The following is a 25,622-nucleotide window of genomic DNA, read 5'->3' as shown; positions in this document are numbered from 1 at the left end:
GCAGGTAACTGCTGCGAGTGACAGCAGTATCTCAGGCCCATGCCACAGAGACCACTTGCAGCAACAGGTTCTACTTTGGTGTCTAGACTCTGGTGTTTAACCAAAAAAATACATACGCCCATCATGACTTTACAGCCACAACTCCCACCAGGAGTACAGATGCATGAGAGTCAAGCTTCATGACAAAGGGCCATCTTTGAATACCCCAGACACATTTCAGGGGCAGAGTCTTGGCTTTGAGCTCAACTGGCAAACACCATCCCTGAAGTTTGTGCTGTAACAGGACAGAAAACACCCAGTCCTTTAGAAAGTCAGGTGTCCTGGAGCCTGTGTGTTATCTCTCAACAAGGCACATTACACTTTTATTTGAAGATTTCCAAATGCTTTTTGGTATGTATGTAAAGCATATGTTTTCATAAGAAAATCTGCCTCTTAGTTTCCCTTTTTGTATATTGGATAGCAAACAGATTGGTCTCTCTGAAAGCATCCATTAGATAGACAGATCCACTTTCAGACACCAAGGCAAAGGCCTGAGGCACAAAACAAACAGTCATCAGCCCAAACGATCACAACACTGGCCAGGCCCTCCTCTAACACAAATGCATTTCAAGAAAACATGAACCCATCGTTAAAATTAATGCTAGGATTCCAGGATGTTCTTTAATCTGCATGACTGCTTTATTGTACAAAAAGTTTCCAGTAACAGTAAATTAGTTTTAAAAAAGGACAAAAAAAGTCATTTTGGATAGAAGCGCTTCACTAATTGCTTTATTTAAGCATAGGAGAAAAAAGTCTTATCTGACCAATTAGGTTGGAAGGGTTTTATTACCTTTAAGAAGCCATTAGCTAGGGTAAAACACTGAAAGCACTTGTGTCAAAACAAATAAATAATGCTCTCTCAATTAGCAGAGAAAGAGGCAAATTCGTTAAATTAGAGACATTGCACGTGGCATGGCCCAGCCAGCACCACCACCCCCAAAATGAACAAAACAAGAGACAGCAGTTTTCAGTTACAATCTCAGGAAAGATCAGAAGCTTTGGAGAACTGACTGTAAACATTTCCGTTTTTCCTCCCAGCTCCGCTTAACTGAAGCCACCCCAGGACACTTTAAAGGGGACAAGTGTCCAGAGGCCCATCCCGGGGTGCCTAAAGGGAGCCTTCCCTACTGGGCCTCTTCTCCAAGGGCGCACTGCACTGCAGGCCAGGGAAGAGACTGGACTGAGCACCTGTCGCCTCCACGGAAGGGTCTGACGTGCCTATGGACAACAGCTGTCATCAGGCAAAGGAGGCCACCTTGTTCAGAGGGAAAGAATTACCCTGAGGTACCAGGACATGATTATCAATTTTCTCTTACTTCCTCAAATGCTATTGATCTTTCCCCAAGTATAGGCTCAACAGAAAAATACAGTGGTTTGAGTACGCAAGCAGGTCGGTGAACAGGATCTGGGGCCAGCTCCATGCTGGGTCTGTCCATTTCCTGCACTGGGCCACCAGTTATGGTAGCAGATAGCTGGGATTTTAGCCAGCACTGCACTGATTTCAGGCAGAATGGGACAATTCCCCCATGCCCACATGTAATCCTTAAAACAATTTCTAATCAGATCTATTATTTTACCCAATGGGCTAGGGGCACAATAATCAACCCTAATCACCTCATTTGGTAAAAATAAATATAAATAAATGGTGATTCTTTCTTAAAGATCACTTTCCTTCAAGGATTAATAAGGCTGAGCATTTTAAGAAGCTTCAACAATGATCTAGTATTGCCTCTGTAGACCATTTTTGAGGCAAATCCCCTAATGTGAACAGCCCCATTCCTATGAGCAACTGGTCTACCTTTGAACTTCTCAACCATTGGGTTAAAATGGGACTAAAGAACCTACAGTGAGTGACTCTCAAGATCTGTAGAAGCCCCACATTTCAGAGGTGATTGCGGAGGCACCAGATCTGTATTACATGATCCTCTTTCCTAATAAATGTTTGTCAGGGAATACCATGCTATTTCCTGAAATGCCAGGACACATTTAGATCATTGTCATCCACGTCACATCAATAATTTAAAAACCAGTGGCTGCCTGGAGGCATAAACAACTTGGGAAGGGGAGGCTGGGGCAGGGGTTTGGGTGTCGAGCCCATGATCTGTTTGGACAACTTGAATCTCTGGAAGCAACTTCAAAGTCAATTCTACAGAGACATCTTACGTGACTGGTCCAAATAAAGGGTAACATATTTAACGAGGTCATGCTCTTCTTAAACTTTTTAAGAGAAGCAAAAACAATGGAAAAGCCATCAAAAATAACACAAAGACCATTAAAACTATACTGGTGTCAATTAAAACAGGGCCAATAAACAGTTTTCAAAGTTATCATCACTTCCCACATTACTCTACAGTTCCAGGAATATATTCGAGCACCATATTGACAGTAGGTAAGTAAACGACAGAGTCCTGCTTTGGTGATCTGATCTATGCTCACACAACCGAAGGATTTCCTCCTAGTCAAATTTTCACAATCCTCGGAAATATGCCTACGTTCTGGGCATTGCTAAGTGGCAGTTGAAGAGCCGATAAATCAAATCACTGGTGGAATATTTTACTTTGAAATGGAGTGATGTTTGGTTAATAATTTGAGGTCCACTAACCCTAAATGGGGTGCCCCATTTAAAAAGGCCTCTGTGTAAATTCACAGTTCATTAAATGGAGTCTGGTTTGAACAGGTCATTATGTAGTTAGTATGTAAGTAATGGACTGAGCAAGGGTGGCCAGGGACGGCCACAGGGACACACTGGCCGTATCTGGTGACTTTCATGACACTGTCAAGCTTCCTTATAACATGAGGTTCATTCAAATCACCAACTTTTACATTTAGATGGTTTTGTTTACTAACTCCTTTTGGTTTACAGTAGAAAATGCAGTGCAAAAATCTTAAATGAGGAATACTCTATTTACAATTAATTTAAACTTATATAGCTGTTTTAACTGGCCCATCTAAATGTGTTAATTAACATCAATGATGGTTTCTTATTTTTCACACTTTGTTACTCTGATCATTAACAGTGATGGAATAGCTAAATTAAGTTAATGGGGAATGGATTATAAATTCTTAAAGGACTTCTTAGTTTGTTTTCAACTGTAAAATATAGAGAGAAAGATGAAGAGGAATTTTTGCCTCTACTAATAAATTTTGGTACCAAATTTCTTAAAAACCAGATGGTTAAAAAAATTTTTTCCAAAAATTATTTTAACATGCTGCTCAAACATGACTGCTAGAAAAATAGCATGTACACGTATAATACTGAACAGCTTCTGCAGTGCCTGTAAACTTTCAACTCATTTTCTCTTTCTCAAAAAAATATATATTATACCTGATCACAGAACTCAATCTCTATTCTGCAACAGTATCAAAGGTCCGTAAGTTCTTGACAGTGAAGGAAAAACAAAAGCCCATTCCCCTCGCTGAGCACGACTGGGAGGAGGAGTCCATGGAAAGGTTTGCTGCCCCAACTCTCGGATCCGGGGGCCGCACCTCCGCAGGCAGCCAGCCAAGCACGGGCTGAGCCCCTCACACCTGGGAAATCCACGCAGCCAGCACACCATGAGAACCCAACGTCACTTAGCGAGACTTCACGCCGACGAGGACAACAATGAGGACAATGATGATGACAAATAATATTAAAATCACAAGCATCTTCCGATTCTTCTTTTGATACTGCTCTGCCTGCAGAAAGAGGAGGGAAAAAAGGCAGTCATTTTCCCCCAAATCCCAGATCAAGTCTCAGTCATTTCCAGTTTGGGCTTCTGCTTCTATCTGCACATAACTGACATCTCTGCTATAGGCTATGTTACTGTAATCCCTTCAATAATTAAAGTGAATTCAATCAAAAGGAGTGGACAAGTCCCATGATCCGGGAGCTACTTATTTATCCTGGACTTATGAATGCACTTGTTTGAAATTACCGTTAAGCCAAAAGCTGACGGAGAAGTCAAAGATCATGCCTCTGGATCCAGATGGACCTGCTCCTGCCTGCCTTGACTCCCACTTACTGTCATGAACCGCTCTTCCAATAAGAGCTGTCTGTTTCTGGATACTGTTCTTTAAATGAATGCACACCTCATTCACTATGAAATGAAACAACTGGCTGAAGCCACCATAACCAGTAGATAAGGAACTGAGGGTTCCAAAGAGGCCGGTTTTCTACCTCCCCTGAATTTGGAAATAAGAAAAAAATTCTTCCTTTGAAATAAAAACAGGTATATATGCCCCATGGATGCCAAATGCAGAGAAAACACACCTGAGGCAAGGTCTCCCTGCACGAATGACGACACGACAGAGGAGCTTCCGCAAGCTCAACCTAGGGACTGGGCCCGCCCTCAGCACCCCTTCACCACGTTGTGCAGGGAGCAACATGAGTCCACCATGCCTAGGGGCAGAAGTGCTAAAGCACCCCATGTTGCTACTGATGGACACAGAACCCTGAGAAGGGGGAGCCGGGATAGAGGCAAGTGGAGAGGGGTCTCTAAGCACATCCTAGGGGAGCACACCCTGCCCTTCTACAGATGTTGCTACTGCAGCACAAAGAGGATGAAGAGCAGACAGCAAGTGGCAAGACCTGGTCAGAACAGCCAATCTCTTCTGCTCTCCCTCCCTGGCCCCCTACCAACCTTCTGACCGGTGGTTTTGTTTCCTAAATAAACCCACCTAACCTATCTGGAGGAGCCCCTCATCAACTGGGAGGAAACATCAGGACAGGTAAGACATCTGGAGAGTCAGGTCAGCATGAGCAACACCCAAGATTCCACCACCTGCAGACAAGCCAACTGCCAGGGAAGAGTAGCCCTGCTGCGGCAACAGCGTGACCTGGGAGGCAAGGGGGGCGTGCTTCCTTTTCTAATAAGTACCCCAGAACACCAGGGAAGCCAATGCAAAATAATATACTTTAAAACCTCTCAAAATGATTTATACAGTAGAACCTAAAACGAAATTTTCAGTTCCCACTAGATTTGTTCACTCCTGTGGAGAAAGCTTTTCCCTTTATTTGTGTTATATTACAAAACATGTTTCACTAGTTTTTATTTAAGAAACTTCAAAACCAATGCATAATTTAGCAGCATATCAAAACCTGGGTACTATAGAGTGAGAAACTAAAGCTAGTTTTCACTTTTAATATACAGGGCTTGGCAACTAAGTTAATCTAAATGCTTGAAAAGCCTCAGTGTACACTGGCAAGACTCCCTTCCCCACTCTCAGCAGATACCTCACTCCTACCCAGCCCTGGGCAACAGCATGCTGTGAAGACCATTCAGGGTTTCTGGTCAGACTTGTGCAGGGTTTGACTTTTTGTAAACCTGATACTACTATTAGATGAGCCCATCTCAGCTACAGAAGCAATTGGTTTCAGAAAAATGGTAGAGTAGGACATTAGTGAATTGAAAAACTGCTCATTATATGGCTAAAAATAACACTGGGTCTCAAAGATACAAGAAAACGGACAAAATTTATTTTATTTGGAAGTATTATTATTGTATTCTTTTTAAAGGAAATATGTACCCAATTATATATGAAAGCCACTCAGAAGTGTATGCATATGTTTCTCATAACTGATTATAAGATTTCTAAGATGCTTTTCATTTATTTTTAGAAAAGATAGAAATTAACAAATATCATGAAAAACACCCTGGAAATAGCTACCTTATCAGCAAAGAATAAGAGAGCTAATACTCTCACTTCAACAAACTTCTCTTTTCTCAAGGTAATACACAGATATGCTGTGGTAATTAATGGGGAAATTAGATTTTTATCTTCCCCTGAATGATTCTCCCACCAGCAATTCATCAGAAATGCGTCACAACGAGAGGGACTGAGTCAGCAGCCGCAAGCAGATTTTTCAACACATATTTTAGCAAATGCCCATTCAATTGATTTCCTAAAACAAGAAGACTCAGAAAGGATGGAATATTTTCTAAAAGGAAGAAAACTCCAATCCCTTTAGAATTTACTGTCACAGAAGGGAATTCTCGGCAGTTCAGAGCTTAGTGTGAGGCACACCTGGAATCATGAACTGCAGTAAAACAGCAATGACCTACATGGTCGGCTCTGAATGAAATGATGCTGTCCATCTTTACACTGCTGTACGAGAGTTCACAACACACCCAAGAATGCTGAAGACAGTTCTGAAGGAAGAGATCCTCTTATGAATTCTTGATATTTGATAACAGTTCCTATTCTCACCTATTGAAAGATATGCTATTACCTTGTGAAGCTGTTTCAGGCCATCTTCGGTTTTGATACAGGACTGTTCAACATTATAGTCGATTCTATCGAGGACAGTACCCTGAGTAATAAATGATAGTTACAGATGATCAACAACCGCAACTGGGAAAATTGAACTTCAAAAATGAGATATGCAAATTACAGACATCATCATCCACAGGACGATCTGTTTTACTTAACTGTGTTGTAAAGGTACACACTGAGCTCTGGAATCCATCCTCAAGCAATATTAGGCACAGTGCTGTGTTAGTTGTGATAAAGTCTAGTTCATGAGAAAGAAATACTGACAAACTGAGGTTTCTTTTTTGGATTTAGTCATTATAGGTAATGCCATATTCAGACTTACTGGGGCTTTAAAATATATATGGTTCTTCCCAAACTGAAGGGCTAGCTTCTGTTCCCATTCGCTGCTTAAGTACTTGGATTCAAGTAAGCAAAGAACACCAGTTAAGCTCAACCTGGTTTTGGTTAGGCCTATAAATTGACTATCATGTCTATCAATGTGAATATAGGTCTCCATGGATTAGAACAGAGAACAGTAAGCTCTGATCCACCATCAAAAATTAAGAATTTGGCCTCAAGGAGAATTTTTAAAAATGGTTTAATTTCTTGGTTCAAATAGAAGAAGGGCACACTGGGTTATATGGAAAAAAAGGGCTTTTATTGAAACATGCTGGATTAGAACAGATAGCAGTTCACTGGGAACTGCTGTAGTAATTAATGTAACTAGATCTTCCATAGCCTGAAACTCCACTTTGCAGTTGGTTTCAGGGGAATCAGGACCCAAATCCCTGCTGGCAAGATAATAAAATGCCTTAATCAGATTTTAACGATGAACAACAACTTAATTCTACTTGAAAGCTAGTGGTTCTAATTGCCATTACACAATAACCTGCCAAAATCAGAAGAGAAATCTTACATACATCTGAGCATGGTCAAAACCAACCAGGTCTCCAAAGTACGGGTGCTCACATGAGTGCCCTGGGGGCATGGACAGAGAACATTAAAACATCTATTTATTTTTTATCTAAAAAAGGTTTATTGACTTTTTTTTATAGGGAATAACAATAGTCTATCTGTATCATTTGTAAATACATAAATATATAGGTATATTTGTTCACACACATTGGAGGGATAGACTCAAGTTTTTTTCCGGACAGGAGTAAAGGATTAATACAATTTGGAGAAGGAAAACCCATTAATGAAGAAAATCAACTCACATACCTGCTCTACGATCATTGCTCCTAAGTCTCTAAATATTTCATTCAGGTCGGAAATAGACTGTATGATCTGGCGTATCTCTCGCTCCCTTTCTTCCACCATCAGTGTATTCTGCTCCACCAGCACTAACTGGTCATCTGTAAAACCCTAGCAAAACAATAGTGCGGAGTCTGTAGGTTAGATTGTTTTCCCCCACTCAGGAATGCTATGGTGTTCCAGTTTAGATATGATTTAAAGAAAATTAATTCTAAAAACATTCCTATACAGCACATCAAGAGTAAATAAGCACTTTTTTTCCCCCTAACAGCAAAGATCCAAATTCCCCAAACCAGCAGAATCTAGAGCACAGTGGCCAAAAAAGTGGGGAGCAGGGAGAGAAGCCCAGGTCTGCAGCCACACAAGGGCTGGGGAGCAAAACCACCAGAGGAAGACCCTGTGCTTCTCTGGGTTCCTTCCAAGAAAGCAAGATGCAAGATTACAAGGTCTCCCTGTGGCTCTTGGGAAGGAAGAAACATTATGGCTATTCTTATGCCTGCTGCAAAAACTATTTGATGGAAATATAAGTCAACAACATTGCTCCATCTGCAGTGCGCAGAAGTTAGAGGTCTAAAAGAGAAGGAAACAAAACGGAGTGCAAATGTACAGCAGTCAATTTTGCAGCCCCTTCACGTACCCGATCGTATAGAGTATTATCGTCTCCATCATCCATTAGTGGTACTGATGTATCAAAAAAATGCTGAGATCTTTCCTCTCGATTCTTCATGCCTATCATAGATAGGAATTCACTTTACTCGAATATGTAAACCATCCTGGCAACTTTTCCACCATTAAAAAAGGGAAATCTAGAGTAAAACTCAACAGTCACAACGGAGATATTCTTAGCAGCTTTAAAGAAGCCTATCTCCAAGGGCGAGGGAGGGGAGAGTAAAGGATTATAGACACACAACAATATGCAAGCATCTGGGGTTAGTCAAGACAAAGTCACACAGTAAATGCACAATTCACTTGCTGCCAAGACAAAAATGACACAACCATCTGAGAATCTCTAAGTGAAGCTGAGATATTTGCTCTAACTGCTGTTACAAAACACTTAAATAAAAAACAACGATGTTTCTCTCTAGAAGCATCTCCAATAATAATTCCAAATGGCCCTAATCAAATTTTAGATGTAATACAATTAAAATACAAATATACCAGTTGTCAGAGGGAGGGAAAACAAGTTTGTTTTTGTTTTTGGAGTATGAAGGGACTTTATTGATTACAATGGCAATAAAGAAAAACCCAGTTTACAAGGTAATTGGAATGAGGAAATAACTGAAATTCGGCTTTGCACTTTTTCGGAAGAAAAGGTTTGCTGAGCGAATTGGTAGTGCCAGCAGAAGTGTTCAACCTACTCCCAGGAAGGTTTTTCAGACACTCTCAAATACTTTAGTTGTTATGCAAATATGTGGCTTTACATAATAACAACTGTTTTTTACCTATTTATGAGCAGCTCCCCCAAACCCCAACATCCAGAAAACAACAGATTTTTAACATGAGCTAGATAGATTTTCAAACTTTTCAAGCCTGACATGGGATAAATTTTGTTTGCTGAGATGTGAACTATTTTGGAGCCCAGCCTCGATCTGTGCCAGGGCTGTGCCTTCATGCTGGGCCACAGTCTCACATGAGGAGGAGACTGCCTTTTGGTGGACAAGGTGTGAATGTGCTCGAAAGCTAACAATGAAAGGTACGGAGCTAAATGGATATAAAGTCACAAAAAAGAAGCAAAGAAAACAAAAAGTTCTTTTCTTACTCAAAATCCCTGAAATAAATCCGGGCGACACTCACGTTTCAGGTAGCCTGACTGTGCATGCCGGAAGCTAGTGGACAGCTCCTGCAGAGCCTGTGCCAGCGAGGCCACCACGTTCTGAAGCAGACGCTCCTCCTGTGTGGAGTAGGCCCCGCGGGCCCGGCTGGGCAGGGCCTGTACAGCGCGCTGGCATCTGTGGAAGAGCTGAGAGAACGAGCCCGAGGCTCAGAGCAAGCCGGAGAAGGAAGCCCCTTGTCTAAACCTGTCACCCCTCGCAAGTCACAAGTGAGAAGTGAAATGCTGTTCCTGCAGACTGGTGTAGAGAAAGGCGAACATAAACGTGATCTGAGGCTTAATTTACACACACAAAGATTTAACTGGATTTCAACTCCTGATGTATAGTACCTGCCATGTGCCCAGCACTGTGCACACACCATCATGCTGTGTTATATCACTCTATCGTGGCTTTCTTCTTATTTACAGTACGCTATGAAGCAGGTACTACTACTATTATTACTTCTGTTTTACAGATGAGAATGCTAGAGTTATAGAAACTAAATGAGAATTATGCCACTGTCACATTGCCCAGAACAAGGGTTCAAACAGCACTCCAGGGCTTTTCCCATAGCACCAAACTCCTGCTCTGTTAATTAGCACCCAGGAGATTTAAACAAAAAACATAAATACTGAAGTTTAGACACTAGTTGTACTATTTAAAAATTAGTCAAATTTAACATTTCACAAGAAAATTTTCTAGGATTCTAAATTTCTTTTCAGTTACGGGGACAATATTTTAACATAACATTTTTTAAGCACCAGTGTACCATAGAAGTTACACATTTTAAAATCAGAGGATTGAACTCAGTGATGCTCTGACTTTAGCTCTATTTAGTCCATCCACAGTAGAATCTAGCAGGAAACAGTCCCTACACCTCTGAGACATCTTGCATGTATGCTGATACTCGGAGGAGCTTGGGCCTCTTGAAGTCCCTTTGAGAACTTCAGGTTGGGACGTGAAGCTCTAGGACACTGACTCACTGACTAACTCAGAGTAACTCTTAATGGCTTTCAAGATGGCCGTGAGAAGGCTGGAGCTGGCCCTGTCTCCCCAGGATTCCTGGCATGCTCACCTGTGTGATCTCTTGGGTGGTTATTTCAATGGCATGCTCCTCCTCACTGCTGTCATCCAGGGTGGGTCTGTTTAAATGCTTGTCATGAAGGCTGGCTAATTCTTTCATCTTCTGTTTAATCCGGCCAACATCATACTGTATCTAAACAAATGAAGTCACCAGAACTCCACTGATGCCCAGCAGGTATCTGTCTGCCTCCAAGACATTAGCTACACTCAGAATACACAGTTTGGCTTTCAGAGAACATGTTGGCTTGCTGATGTGTGAGCAACTTTTAATTCAAGATACAAGAAAATCAAATACTACTTTTCCTTATTGTACAGTTTTTCAATTTCTTTCTATAATTCAGGTAGTTACTGCCATTATTAATACTAAAGCCAAAACTTTAGTTAAAACTAAAATCAAAGGTAATACACACACACACACACACACACACACACACACACACACACGCACACCCCTTTTTCTTGTGGTCTATAGTATGAATAAACCTAAAGCTAAAGTATTTCTAGGGACATACATTCATGTGTAGCCAAATTAGTTTATATAGCAGATATTTTTAAATATGTTGCCATAATTACTCAAAAAAAACACACAGCGAGAAACTACCATTCAACTTACTTCGTCCACTCCATCCACCCACTTAGGAGGTGACCGTTTTGTCACTCCAATTGCTGCCTCTGGATCTAAGCTGATGCCTGACACCAGTGCCATACGGTCATCAGCAAGCTGCAGGGAAATAAAGGACATTTAAAATAATTATTCAAATTCCATTTAGATATGCATACTCTTACTCCCTTTTAAATGTTGCTCCCTAAAAAGATATAGAAATGTAGGAGTAAATGCACTTGCCTGTATTATAAACTTGCTTTTGATACTGCTAGGATTTGGAATTGTTTTCCTATCTTTTCATGCACCAGTTCTTAATTTCCTTGGACACACTTGAGAACATGAATTTGACTTGATCTGGCTATAGAAATGTAATGAAAAAGTCAACAAAAGATCCTTAAAAGAAAGACCTCTTAGTACTAGTACTATGATAGAATGGCATGAACCTCAACAATTAATGTGATCACACACAGTCAAAAAAAACCCCACTAAGCTGTAAATGGAACTAATACAAAATTTTCAATAGCAGCAAGGTTTATTTACATACACTTAGCTTATTTTGCAAATAGAGCTGATTCAGTTATCTTAGTCATGAAACCATTAACCATGTGTTAAAATGTGTGAAAGAATTGCCTAAAACAGTTAGCAAATTACCTACCATTTGGCAAAAGCAATCCTTAAAATCTCAACGCAATCTTACAGTCATTTCTTTTCTTCAGTTAAATGTCCACAGGCAACATTTTCCCTTATTTTGAAATGATATCGATAATTTCTATTTATTTTAACTATATAACATACTGCCTTAGAAAGCTTTTAAAAATGGGAGGAAAATCATGGCTTTGGCATGGTTAAGCTGTTTTCTCGCCTGGAGGCAGTGAACTGGCTAAAAGGATCTTCAGGTGCCCTCGGAGCTCAGAATTTTTAAATGCCAGTTTCAAAAGATCCAAATGATGATCAAAACATAAAGGAAAATAGTCTATAAAAGTCCTTTACAGATAATACTTCGTAAGTTTTCTAAATCACACTGTAGAATTGGGTGAAGAATTTGTATTGCTTTTCTTCCCCCTTGCCTGCATTTATCTAAACTTATTTTTTCATTATTTGCTTTTCTAACAATAAAGGAACAAGACAAAAATTAAAATTCCACAGATGAAGGGAGAAAAATATCACATAAAGAAAAACCTAGATTAAAAGAACTCTTGAAGGAACAAGCCCAAAATCCTGAACAGAGAGTTCATAGCAAAATTCCTAAAGCAAATTGGTGCCTTCACCATCAACCACCCCTGAGCCCCTGGTGTGGTTCTGCCTCCCTGTGCTTCAGGCACTCCATGTACTCTGGGGCACCGAGTCCACTCAGGGAATGCACCTTGCACAGCAACCACACTGAAGGGACCAGGCCCCCAGAGTGTCTGTGAGCCGTGATAAAGTGCACCAGTGTTCACCTGCCACGTGGATGCTGCAGGCCCAGTGTAATTTTGGTTCTTAAACAAATGGTGTGTCATCCAAACCCACACGTCTGGAGATCTAAGTGTGTGATGTAAAATCTTCAACCACCACTACCTTTTGTTTGTTTTTAAAGAGCTCACTAATAGGAATTTTACTTTCCTTTTATGTCTTTAATCCTCACAAAAACTAGGTGAGCTAGGAACCACTATTCCAACTTATAAAAATGGAAATTAAAACTCAGAAAAGTTAAGTAGCTTGCCCAAGGTCACAGAGCTATTACGTGACAGATTAAAAGCTGGGTCAGCTGACTCCAGAAGACCCTTCCACTCTACAAGCTGCCAATCACTCTGGCAGGCCCAAGAAATGTAACTGCAATTTGCTAAGAAAATGAGTCAGGACAACAAGCCATCAGATTAAAACAATGACAAAACACAGTACTGTGATTCATTCCCCACCAACTGCACCAGGGACTGTAGATCAGGCTTCAAGTGAGCACGTAAGTGTCAGTAAAATCCACCTCTTGCTGGCCATCTGTGGACATGGAGACAAGGCACAGACCTCATCCTAGAGGCAAAGCTGTTTATTCCTTATAACTCTGCTACACGGTCACCAAGAGGGCCACGATTTTGTAGAGGACACAGTGATTAAGGCAGAGGGACAAACCACATACCCAGCTATGCAGCAGTGCTGGACACAGTTACTGCTGGACTGGATGAAGCAGGACTTGAACTTACAACTCCAGCTGTTTAAACAAATAAAAACCTAATTGCTAAGGTACCTCTTCATGGGTCATAGAATTTCTGCTATGCCAGTTTATTATCTAATCCACCATATGTATTATTGTACCTTATTTCAAGAGTAATAATAATAATTTGTTTTATTTATAGTGATTTTATAGTTTTTAAACTCATGATCTTATTTTGTATTTTTTTATTGTTTACAAACACATATTAAACTAAAAAGATACACAGAAAGATGGTATCACTCTCTCTAAATTTACCTGCATTTTGATTAGGTACCATTTTATCCGAAACAAATAAATTATAAACCATATACGAAAAGTCAGTTGAAGTGGATTCAATTCTTAGGAAAGTACTTGATTTTACACAATGGATGTGTTCCCCCCAAATTAGGGGTAAATCAAAGTTGTGGAGAATACACTCTTCCTTAAGTGTCCTAAGGAAGCTTGCTAATTAAGAGATCGCTACATGAAGGGGACAGATGCCAGCCCATCCATTTGGTACTAGCTTTCCCACATGGTCTATCAGGATTTTGCCAGTAAAATAGAACAGCTGATTCTTTGAGAATGCAAACTTTAAATAGCAAATAATTTGTCCCCTTTGATATAGTCTGTACACTATAGCTCATCATGATAAAGAAACGCTGCCCTACTGAGAAGAAATGTCATTTCCTTTCTCACTATGGATTTGTAATATGTCTCACAGTCTGTACCATCAAAAATCAGGCCAGTATGTTTTGGGAAGGGAAAACAACTGAAGATAAATGTCAACTGTTTGAAATGGGAACAAATACAAACATAAAAAAAATTAAGTGCAAAATAATCACCCTTTCAACTTCAGAAAATTCACTCCCCATTTAAAAATGTTTTATTTGCTGAATATCCAGCATATATATCAATTTTCAAAAACCTGCCAAATTTCTAATTCTCTACTTAACTTATCCTTGCTGAATTTCAACTCAGTCCCCTCTACAAATATATGATGTTGGTTACTGAAGCTTTTCTTAAATGGACTTGTGCTTCTGAAATAAAAAAAAAATTCTATATTTTTTAAATAAGAAAAATTTTTTATGAAAATAGTACTTATGAGAATTGAGAATTGAAGAATTCTTATCTCTTTGACTTGTAGTTCTGTCTTCCAAGAACTACTGGGGTGTGCTACCCTAACCCAGAGTCATTGTTCCTGAGGGAAATGCAGAAAAATTCCAATAGATGCTCAAAACAGCACACCCAAATGGCTTTCTTGCTAGTCTCTCTAAAGTTATCCTTTGCCCTTGGATATCTACTTTAGATATTGAAATTTGTCCCTTTAGAGAGTACCAGACACTATGGACAAGCTCTTGATCTATGAAAGGAACACATACTCTCTCATAAATTTTGCTGTTCCAAACATACAACCTTCCTACTCTGCAAAACCCTGCCTTTACGTGAAGGCTGATTTAGTGTACTGTAAGATTAAGCAAATAGCAAATCCTCTGTAGAGACTGGAAAAGTCAGATACATCTCCTCCCCATCTAAAAAAAAATAAGCAAAGTTCAGCCATAATGCATTGGTAATGAGAACAATATTGTCAATTCTGGACTGTCTGTGGCAATGAACATTTAAAAAGTCCAGAAGGGACGTTGGAAATTACAGTCTGGCAACTCCTGCTCCCACGTGAGACTCTGGGAGCATGCATGATGAAGTCAGCCCAAGATGAGTTATGCTTATAACTCACCGGGCTCAGAGGGCTCAGAGACTTCTCTAACAGACAACTAGGCTGAAGACAACTCAGAGTTCTTGGAGGAGTGAATAGCATGTGGATGAAAGAGAATCACGGGATGTCAGCACTACATTTTTTTTAAACTGTGATAATTCAAAAATAATGCTTACTTTTTCTGATTATGAAATTAATAAATGTTCAAAAAAGGTACTCTTTAAACTGTACAAAAATACTGAAATAAAAAAATCTGAGAATCATATCACTCTGATACTAATTAATGTTGTTAGTTTCACTAACTTTTCTTTTTCTCAACTAATATATACACCCTTTTAAAAAACAAGGTGAGGAGGAATAATTATTGGTCTTCTGTCAGCCCTGTACTAAGCACTTCTACTGACTTGACCTTTTTCAGTCCCAACAAAAATCCTTCAGAGGGGCACTTCTCCTTATTTTACAAATATGGACACTGAAGCCAAGCTGGGCCCAGGGACTTTCTCAAGCCTTCATCAGTAGGGTGACCACTGGGCTGGAATCCCAGCACAGCCTGGGCTTTCCCAGATGCCCTCTATGTCACCCTGCCCTCCCCAGGCTGTGTGTTTAGAAGCTTGACATTTACAACTTGTAATTTTTTAATAGTTCCTATTTTGAATTTAAAAAAACAATTTGAGAGATTACTTTGTCATAGGAGGGGAAGTAGATTAGAGACAGAGAACAAAAGAGAGGCCAGACACTTCCTCGGATAAGAGAATGAACAGTGGGTGGGCTTCATCCTCAGGGGACATCTTAGCATTTTCTGAGAAGAATGAAGAGTGGTAGCTCCAGGGTACTCAGATGTGAGTAGGACAATGACTAAAATGGACAGACCGCAGGAAGCCTCTGAGCAGAAGCCACAGATGCCTTTACTCTAAGAGGCCCAAGTGATGCGCCATTGGGTATGTTTGCTTGGGCCTCACCTATAAAGGAGCAGGTTTCCACTTAATCCACTCTGGGATCTGGGAGACACTTTTAGTATTCCCAGAAGACACCAATTTGAAGCCCTACTTTGGCTTCAGTGAAACAAGCCTCTTCCACCATTCCCAACTACATCCCCAGCTCCTAGTTTAGCACCTGGCACTTCTTAGTGATGGAAACACAGTTACAACTAGCTGAATGAGTCAACATGAATGAACGAAATGAATGAATGAGGTAAGTAAAATACATGTTATGTATAATTCTGGAAGCTACACTTCATGGAAAATAAGATAGTGCTGGACAAAGGAGAAAAAGGGGCACATGAAATACACAAGGGGGTGAGGTGGCCATGAGTAGCCAGAATGGACAGACTGGATGGTGAGCTCCGGACACCAAACTCACGTTTCTAACAGCACATGGGGTTTGTGTGGAGAAATGGCTCTCTACTCAGGGTCTCTGACCACAGAATGTGAAGACCTGCTTTTGAACACCCAGAGGCTAAGAATAACAAAAGCAAAAGGGCCTGCAGGTTCATATAGCGCATAGCCAGTTTCTGGAACTTGCTGCGTGAAGAGGAAGTAGGAAAGACTGGAGATTGGTTCTGATGGCAAACCCCAAGTAATGATATCCACTTACATGCCATCCTCAGACGACTACCCAAATGCTTCTTCAACCACAGTCATTCTATTGTTTGTCTTCCCCCATCCTACAGGGGGTCATGAGTTCCCTACTTTCAAACTTTTCTAAAAAGTAACATTTATTCTAAAACCACCCACTCTCTAAGCCCCCAAAGCCTTTCCATCCTTGTCCACTGTACCCGAGGTCCTTTAACTTCACGGCCTGTGAGCTGACTTACCTCTACCTCCCCAGGGCCCCAGATCTGGGATGGGTGCTAGCAGCGAGAGGCCCTGCCTGGGGACAGCATTCCTCGTGCAGACATGGCCATGGCACCTGGCTCAATGAGCTACAGCTACAGGCTTGTTTTTAAATACTAATTGTTTTTTAGTAATAAAAGTAACACATGCAAATGGTTTAAAAGTATATATCTACCCTAAGAAAAGGGTCTGTAATAGCAAGGAAGTTTCTTTTCCATCCCAGACTTTCCATGGGGGTATCCACTGTTAATAGTTTCTTGTGTATCTTTTCAGAAATATTTTAAGCACACACAAGCATAAATGGGAGTTGTTTTTCTTAACAAAAAAGGAAAAAGAAAAGGAGTGGGAATCACATTTTCCACACTGTTTTGCAGCAAGCTTCCTTCCACTTAGTGGTGTGTCTGGGAGCTCATTCTACTGCAGCCCTCATAGACGGGCCTCACTATCTAACAGTTACAGAATACTTGAGATGCTATATAATTGATATATCCAGCTCCCAGTGAAGGACATTTAGGTTGTGCCCAGTCTGTTGATATTATCAACTAGTTACAGTTTTCAGAATTTATAGGTAAATCTTAATTTACTAGTAAGGTAAAGTGGTTTTGAAGATAGTGATCCTAATCCCACCTTACTGTTCATATTTCTAAATTAAAATGAACACAAACCCCTCCCCAACAATTACTCTTTTTAAAAGGTCTACTACCCTCAGGAAAAATATTTTTACCCCTTCATCGCTGAAACAGATAATAGACACACAAACATTAACAAGAGTAACTCAATCTCATTTTTTCCCAACCCTTTTACTAGAGCTCCTAAAATAAAATGCTATGAATATAGATACTCTGTCCACCTTCTGGGCAAGATGCTACCCGGGAAAGAAAAGGCCATAAGCATGCTCCTAGGAAGGGCCCTGCAATGATTAGTGCCACTCACTGCATCCCAAACACGAGTGACAGGAAGGCTCTTCAACAGCCCCAGTGGCTTCAGTCCTACTTAGGTAGGGCTTTCGCCAGACATCCTGACCTTCTAGACTCTACCTGAGCAATTACATACATCACACTACTCTCAGAAATCAGGAAGCTACAGACATAACCCTAAAAACAATCTGTCTTCAAGTTCAAGAAAATGTTCAACCTTTACTGCTTCCAAAGTTGAGATACTTTTCCAAGATTATTTCCTAAACCCTTTTCTAAATCATCACTTCACATGGTATGAAAATATATTAAATAAATTCTAAGTATTAAGTTGTTAATTATGAAGTAATCAAGACAAATACTAAAATAAGTATAAGCTCTGTTAGCATTTTATATGTAACCAAAGACTTCAGAAAAAACAGGTATTCTATCAACTAAAATTACCTAACACACAAAAATATTCAAAATACAATACCTCATCCAGCTCCTGAAGATACAGGTTGTTTCCATCAGTCCCATCCAGTTAGGGATAGTAAAAAGAAAGAAGCATGTGGACAGACAGACAGACAAGGTACAGTCAGTCGAGAAAACACTTGAGATTTTAAACAACTCTAAGTTGACTAAAAATAAAAATCCACTAATCGAGCCATTTAAAATGTCCCCTTACTGATTCTTCCTTTTTTAAGAAAAGCTACATCAATATATGTTTTTATTTTTATTTACTGTAGTTGTTGTTTTGGTAAATGATAGAAAACAAGCAATAAATAGTTGTAAAAATTGAAATACATTAGAAACAAATAAAACATACTTGCTTTAGTTTTCACTAAAATATACTGTTTAATCTGTTTCATGAATATCAAATATCATATACAATATGCCACATTCTAAATTTCCCTTTGGAAGATAAAAGAGCAAAACTAAAATGTAACTTTATAGGGTAAAATAAATGTTTATTTTAATGTAAATCAACCCTGCAAATGCAACAAAATTAAAAAATGAATGATCCCAAAATTGTCTATGGCTGTGTTCAGATAATATTTGAGTGACCACATATGTACGGTTTCTACAAATTAAATCCTGCAGACACGGCTTTATCCGTGGTTATAAGAGAGCTGAGAAACCACTCTTTCCCGGAGAGAGACACAGGTGGTAAAATAAAAGAAAAACTCTTTATTTGCTTGGCATATATTATTATTATTAGTCTAAAAAGCTCAGTTATTTATAAAGCTATTATAAAAGCAAACAAACAAAACAAAAGCTAAGGAGAGATTTCTGCATAGGGGAGTGGGAAGGGAGAAACTTGGCACCAGAGGGTTAAGATTCTTTTTTAGATCAACGTGGAACTCTATCTTCTGAACAGACATTTACTAATGACATATAATCTGAACAACGAGGTCTTTTTTTTTTTTTTTTTTACAGTATTGATCACTGAAATAATTAGTGGTGAATTTCAATAATCAACTGTGTTGATTTTTTTATATTTAGCAGTTAATTTAGAAAATAAAAAATATAACTTATTTAAAAATTAATAGTGCAAATGAAGCTGGTCTAGCAGAGCCAAAATATTATTAAACAATGACAGCAATAAAAATATAATCAAGCAACATTCTTCCACGTAAAAATTCAATTAGATGACATAGAAAGCTGAAAATCCTTTTCATTCCTTCTACAGTTTGTTACGAGAGCAAAAGAGAGCTATATTTATACACACACCATGCCATAATAGTAGTATTACAAGATATTAATAGAGAAGATAGTTTCAAATAAATGGAAATCTAATCTCATTACCTTTTATTTTAAAAGGAAAAAATGTTTTTATTTTTTAAAAGCTAAACATTTTCAGCAAGAAAGCACTGAAATATTTTATTAATAAAACAAGATGCTACCCCCTAACTTCAGTATCTCAGTCTTCTTCCCGTTACTGTGTTCTGCAGCGGCTCCTTGATATTTAATCTTTGAACAAAGTATTACTGCAAACCACGGCTAAAATCTCTGCTACACGTGAGTCTGTCCTCTTGGATTATTAACCCAGCACACACCCCCTGATCTTTTGATTTCTATAATTATTAGCTGATAAGAGGTAAAACCAGAATCATGTGATTCTAGGGCTAGAAACAACTCTTTCCTTACAAATAAGAAAACTAAACTTCAAAATGTATAAATGCATTGCCTGAAATCTCAGAGCTTGTTAATAATGGCTAGGATGGGGAAAGACCCAGGTGTTCAGGCCTCTTTTCACCCCACCCTCCAGTCTCCCTAATTTTATTAACAATTTGGGGAATTACTTGTGATAGTATTTCCACACCACATCAGGAATTATATTCAGAACATTACCTTTTCAAAGAATCCCCCCATTTATTACTTAAAAACAAGGCTTTCAAAGTTCCCCCTGCCACCAAATTACCAGGAAATTTAGTCAAGACCTGAATTAAAACCTTTAGAATTACCATCAGGAAAGACCAAAATACAGCCAAATGAAAACACGTTACTACACATCATCACATTCTAAATCTTTAGAATGTCTAAATCTAGGTTTTTGACCTGCCAATGGCATGCAATCAAGCAAATACTGAAAACTCCAAGCAGCATGTGGAATTTACAGTCTAAAGAACTTTCTACATAAAACTGAAAAATAAGTGGAAACCCATCTGTGTTTACTCAGGAAGTCTGGAAAAGTTGAGCAAAATGAGTTGGAAGTACAGGTCTATGCTATAGTGATATTTACTTTATTTCCGTTACTGCCAAAATAAAAGTTTGCTTCACTTTTATCCAACAAAGTGCCCTTATTCTCAAGTAAGCCTCACTGCTCAAATGGAATCTTTAAAAGCAGAAAAGCAAATAGGTCTAAAGAGAAATATACAATGATTTCATACTTGGATTCTAAAGACAGAGAACTAATTTTCCAACAGACTCAGCCTGGAATAAAACTTAGAACCTTCAATATGCAAGTTAAAAATTGAGCATGCAAGGTTGTAAAGTGAGATAAAGAAAAGATGGTAGACTATGGTAAGAAAAAAAAAAATAAAAAGTTCTTCCATTTTCCAAGATCTACAGCACAAGTCCTAGAAAACAGAGCCAGTACCAGCGTGGCACAGAAGGGGAGCACAGGGTCTGAAGCCAGGTTTGCCAGAGTTCCAATCACAGCACCACCCCCTCACTTCCCTGCACTGCCCCCCGATTCATTAGGTTGCTGATACTAAGCCAGTTTCCTAACTTCTCTAAGTCTCAGTTTCCTTATTTGTATCATGAGAAAAACAGTAGCATCTATTTGACAGGGCACTGTGAGGATGACATAAAGTTACACATGGAAAGGGCTTAGCCCAAAGCCAGGCACATAGTAAGCTCTGAATAAATCTTATTGAATATTGTAGCCAAGTCTGAATAAGGGCCTCGGGTTTCCTATAACCATAGTTAATCCTTAATTTCTTTCTTTTTTTTTCCTAAAGCACATGTTTTATTAAAAATAATGTGCTAGTTTCAAACTAATCTAAGACCAATTAACTTGAGCTTCCCTTTATAGATTATGCATCATTTTACAGCGAGTATGGATTAGGCAGTAAACACTAACAAAGTAGCTCCAACCCCCATATTAGATCTATTCCAGGAGATCAAAGGAAATCACACAAATCCATACAGCATCTCATCAGATCAGAAAGACAACTCAACATCTACTTTTCATTCATTCAGGACTACAAATTTTTTGAATGATTATTTAATTTCATAAATCCTTATCAGCTTCCTACAGTCAACCTGCCTGTAATTGCTTGAATGAGGCTCTGCTTTAAAACCCACCCTTGGCTGACAGAATGTCAAGGTTACTTTTGTGTAGTACTGGGTGTACTTCTAAGGATTCTCGTCGGTAACCTTGGGCTGACAGCCACAACACTGTTGTTAACTCTAGATTTCTCTTTTTGAAATTAAAGCTAAGGCTGTGTGCCTTGATCCAGAGAAACAATGTATTAAAACAAATTGAGAAAACACTGCTGAATTGAAACGCAACTAGAAATCACCTAACTCAAACCCCTCAATTTACAAATGTGGCAAAAGATGTTCAAAAAGATTAAAACCTTGCCTAAAGACATACTCTGAGTCAGCAGCAGAGTGGGACTTAGCCCTAAATCACCAGACTTACAGTCCAATGCTCTTTCCTTTATTTCACGTTGCCCTATGGCATAAACGTGATGGGGCACCCAAAACTGAGGCCAAAAACAGAATGCATGAGAAATGTCAACAAGTGCATTTTGCTGAGAGTCCAAAATCAAACAAAACCCAGTATGTTTTTTAACAATTAGTTTTACTAATATTAACACAACTAAGAACACAAACAAATAGAATTTTGTTCATTTTTGGATGCTGAACTTTAAAAAGGATAAAGAAAAACTAGACATCATTCATAGGAAAGAAACTTAACTATGCTGTCTGAGCCGGGAATGCTGAACCTAGAAAAAACTCAGGGGAAGAAGAAGGCTGTAGAGTTATCATGCAGAAGAAGGAAGAGGTTTCCTGTGCTGGAGACCCTAGGGCACAGAACTAGAACTAGGACCACAGGGTGGGAGATGCAGACATAGTTGGGATTAACATGGGCAAAGACTTTTAAGATATGGAGTAACTAGCTGTTGGAATTTCCTATCACTGTCACAGAATGTGATCTAGTAAGACAAGCATGTACAAGACAGGCATGAGGGGTTATCACAAATGGGGATGTGGGGCCAAATGACTTTTAGGTCCCTGTGGCCCTAGGGACTTTGTTTTGCCACTGCATGTCCTCCTTACATTTCTTCTTATTTATGATATATTACTGAATTCTGCACAAACCTGTGGGGTATACTCAATAACCCCTACCACCAACTACCAACAACTTCTAGTTTTTTCCTCAAACCAAGATGCAAAAAATATAAGTTTAAATTTTTTGAATGATATGGCTTTAGTTATGCTTTGTTATGAGGTACATGAGATACATAAACATATACACACGTCACTTCATAATAAATTTCTGCAGCTTTTTCCTCAATAAGGATGTGAACATTCATGATTAGAATTTTTTTTAAAAAAATCTATTATTTTAGGTGTGATTTATTTTTAATTGTGTATGAGATAACAAATACACACACCAAAATCAATTTCTACAGCTTTTTCTTCTAATTAGGAACTTAAAATGTCAGGTTATGATTTTTCAAATTAAGTCAAACTGTCAGGTTTAGTTACTTACTTTTTAATTACCTGAGTTTTAGATATATAGTTACAAGCTGTCCCTTTTTAATTGTTTTACTTTACTATGACACATATGTTTTTCTTTGTAATTTTTCAAGCATTCAAGAAAAGTATGTAAAATGTTATAGTATTCCCCCACATATTCATCACTAGACCTAACAATTCATAACATTTTGCCTTATTTGTTACTCTATTTTGGGGGAGGGTTAAGTATTTAAAATAAGTAACAGACATCTTGATATTTCATTACTAAACATTTCGGTAGGCATCTCTAATAAAATTAAAAAATTTGATTCTGATTAGTTTAACTAATTAATAACTTCTTAATATCACCTAACACCTAGTCCATATTCAGATGTAGTTTTGATTTGCTACATGGTTTTGAAATTTACAAGTCAGAAGCAAAGTTTTACATTTTTTGAGCTAGATATGCAGTGAAAAATATTGCATGAGTTATTCAATACAGTTATTAAAAATCATGTTAGATAGGGCTTTTTCTCCAAAATGTTTATAACACTTTTCCAAACTTCCAGGAAAGTTGAAAAAATTGTAATCTCTACTTACTCATGCTAGCATCTTACCATATTTGATTGTGTGTGCGTGTGTGCACACAGAAATAGTTTCTGTAAAATCACTTGTAAGCAAACTGAACATGGAACACTTCACCCAAAACACTTCAGAAATTTATGATTTGCCACGTGTTTTTTAATGCACACAATTAAAATATATAAATATGTTTTCTTTTTAAATTCTTACTTAGGCGATTTTTGTTAGATTGCAAACTCTGTTTTTTAGGTAGTCTGAATTGACTACAAGAATATTTTAAATGATCTGATTGCTTTTATGATCTGAGAAAGATTTTAAACGGTCAGACTAATACAAGTGCTTAACATTTTCAATAGTATGACATATAGGAAATATTTTTAATGTGCTGACTTAGACACACATTTTTTGTTGGATTTAGAAATCTATTTTCAAGAAACTGTCTGAGTTAGCTAAATATATCTGTACATTTCCTGACATACCTATTTTTCCAAACTGTGTACTTTAGCTATCCACTTTTAATTATTTTACTTAGCTAATATCTTTTTTTTAAAATTGCCTAACTTATAAAACCATTTTAAAAAGCAGTTTGACTCAGAGATAGACTTTTAAAATCCTGCCTGTTTCAGACATCAGATTTTTAAACTGTCTGACTTAATGGTTAAAAAAAAAAAAAATCTCATGTTACCCAAAGATTCAGAGTGTGTTGAACCTCATATGATTAAAAATTTAAAAACAAACAATATGTTTTTCAATCAGTTAAAACTGGTGCCCTAGAAACATTAACATGAGTTTTAGTTCTGTTTGTTTTTTTTTCCCCCACCAGGTAGCATAAAAATCAAGTTATTTAAGGAATGCGCAGTTCTTATTTAACATAACTAAGTTCCATTGAGAGATTTTATTCATTCAATTTCTACTCTCTATTTCTTGGCTTATTTCAGGATACTCTTTAAAATCAGCGCTAGAATTAGCCCGTTTCCGTGCTCACAGACATCTTTACACTTATTTCAGTGTAATAACATTCTTCCAGTTTATAAATGTAAAAAACCTTCAAATGCTTAAGTAAATGAAAACCCAAACACACTCCATTCCTATTTTCTATGCTTTCTGACCTAAGTTTACATGCTTTTATTCTGAAACTGTTCACACGGCTTAAATTCGCTTTTCTTTGAGTAATATGGCCAAAGACATTTTCCACTTGTGACTTACAGAAAGGAAAAACTGTCTTTGTAGACACTGTCTTTGTAGACATGTTGATAATCACAACATGACATAATTTTCCAGAAGCATTTAGATAAAATTGTAAAGAAAAAAATTAAAAAGCAATACACTTCCTAAGAGATGAAATAAGTGTATGATTTCCAAAACTGTATATTTCAAGTATAATCCCCAAGAATTTGGTTTTGGGATGACTATTCCCTCATGCTCCAATGCTGCTTCTATTTAAACCCAGCCAGTCTACAGCATGTAGTACTACAGTAGACAATAGTACTGTCTGCTACTAACAGTTGCACAAATTCGCTTTTTAATTTAAGATATTATATAGCTAATAATCTGTTTCATCCAGAGCCACCCCCTATTTAACAGACCAGTAAACTGAGGCTCAGAAAAGGAAAGGCAGCCTCTATCAAAAACAAACAAAAAACAGTAACCTTTCCAGGACCTCCCTAAAAAAACTACTGCTAGGCTACATAAAGGTTCTGGTTAATAAAATCAAAAAACGTGCTATTCTAAGGGGGTTAATTTTCACATGCACACCATGTTTTTTTAAAAAGTTCGAATGAAGGGGAAAGCTTAATTTCCTGTCTGGAAATGGAAAACGAAGAGCCTAGCACCTTACAGTCTCACAAACATGAGCCCCCAGGAAAAACAGTGAAGCAATTATTCACAGGGAACACGGCCACACAGAGGGCTTCGAGGCCATTAAAAGAAAACCGGCGGAAAAAAAATAAAAACACAATTCCTTCCTCTTTTGGAGGAGGGAGTTGTTCATTTGCAAGGATTTGAGTCAGTGAACCTGCAACCTGGCCATTAGGGCCAAAGTGAGGCTCACTGTTGGGGGGGGGGGGGGCTTAAAACAAAAGGAAACGAAAAGAAGGCTTCAGAAAGGCCCAACGCTTCCAAATCTTAGTGTTAAAACATAGGTAAATTGGAGGCGGCCTGTCGTGCAGTGACGACGGGGGCGGGGGGGGGGGGGGGGGGGGGGGGGGGGGGGGGGG

General features: G+C 38.5%; 1 protein-coding gene across 5 annotated transcripts in view; it reads right to left on the bottom strand.

Annotated features, from left to right (window-relative positions):
* Positions 1-654: 654 nt before the first annotated feature.
* STX16 (syntaxin 16) overlaps positions 655-25,622 on the bottom strand; it is a 26,197-nt gene continuing 1,229 nt past the window's right edge. For 2 of the 5 annotated variants that reach the window (XM_008593158.1, XM_008593165.1), the window contains exons 2-9: positions 18,125-18,136; positions 11,035-11,142; positions 10,414-10,554; positions 9,322-9,487; positions 8,165-8,256; positions 7,495-7,638; positions 6,251-6,331; positions 655-3,717 (exon numbers count right to left, since the gene is read on the bottom strand). In XM_008593158.1, the coding sequence (XP_008591380.1) occupies positions 3,613-3,717; positions 6,251-6,331; positions 7,495-7,638; positions 8,165-8,256; positions 9,322-9,487; positions 10,414-10,554; positions 11,035-11,142; positions 18,125-18,136 (849 nt within the window). In that variant the 3' untranslated portion in view covers positions 655-3,612. Of the gene's footprint in view, positions 3,718-6,250; positions 6,332-7,494; positions 7,639-8,164; positions 8,257-9,321; positions 9,488-10,413; positions 10,555-11,034; positions 11,143-11,265; positions 11,384-18,124; positions 18,137-25,622 lie in introns of all 5 variants that reach the window. The other 3 variants (XM_008593178.1, XM_008593184.1, XM_008593172.1) reach the window with 3 other exon arrangements.

This window comes from Galeopterus variegatus, unplaced genomic scaffold (genome assembly GCF_000696425.1).
Source record: "Galeopterus variegatus unplaced genomic scaffold, G_variegatus-3.0.2 Scaffold157, whole genome shotgun sequence".
Classification (NCBI taxonomy): Eukaryota; Metazoa; Chordata; class Mammalia; order Dermoptera; family Cynocephalidae; genus Galeopterus; species Galeopterus variegatus.
Note: the sequence above shows the minus strand (reverse complement) of the source record. Positions and strands in the feature narration are given on the sequence as shown.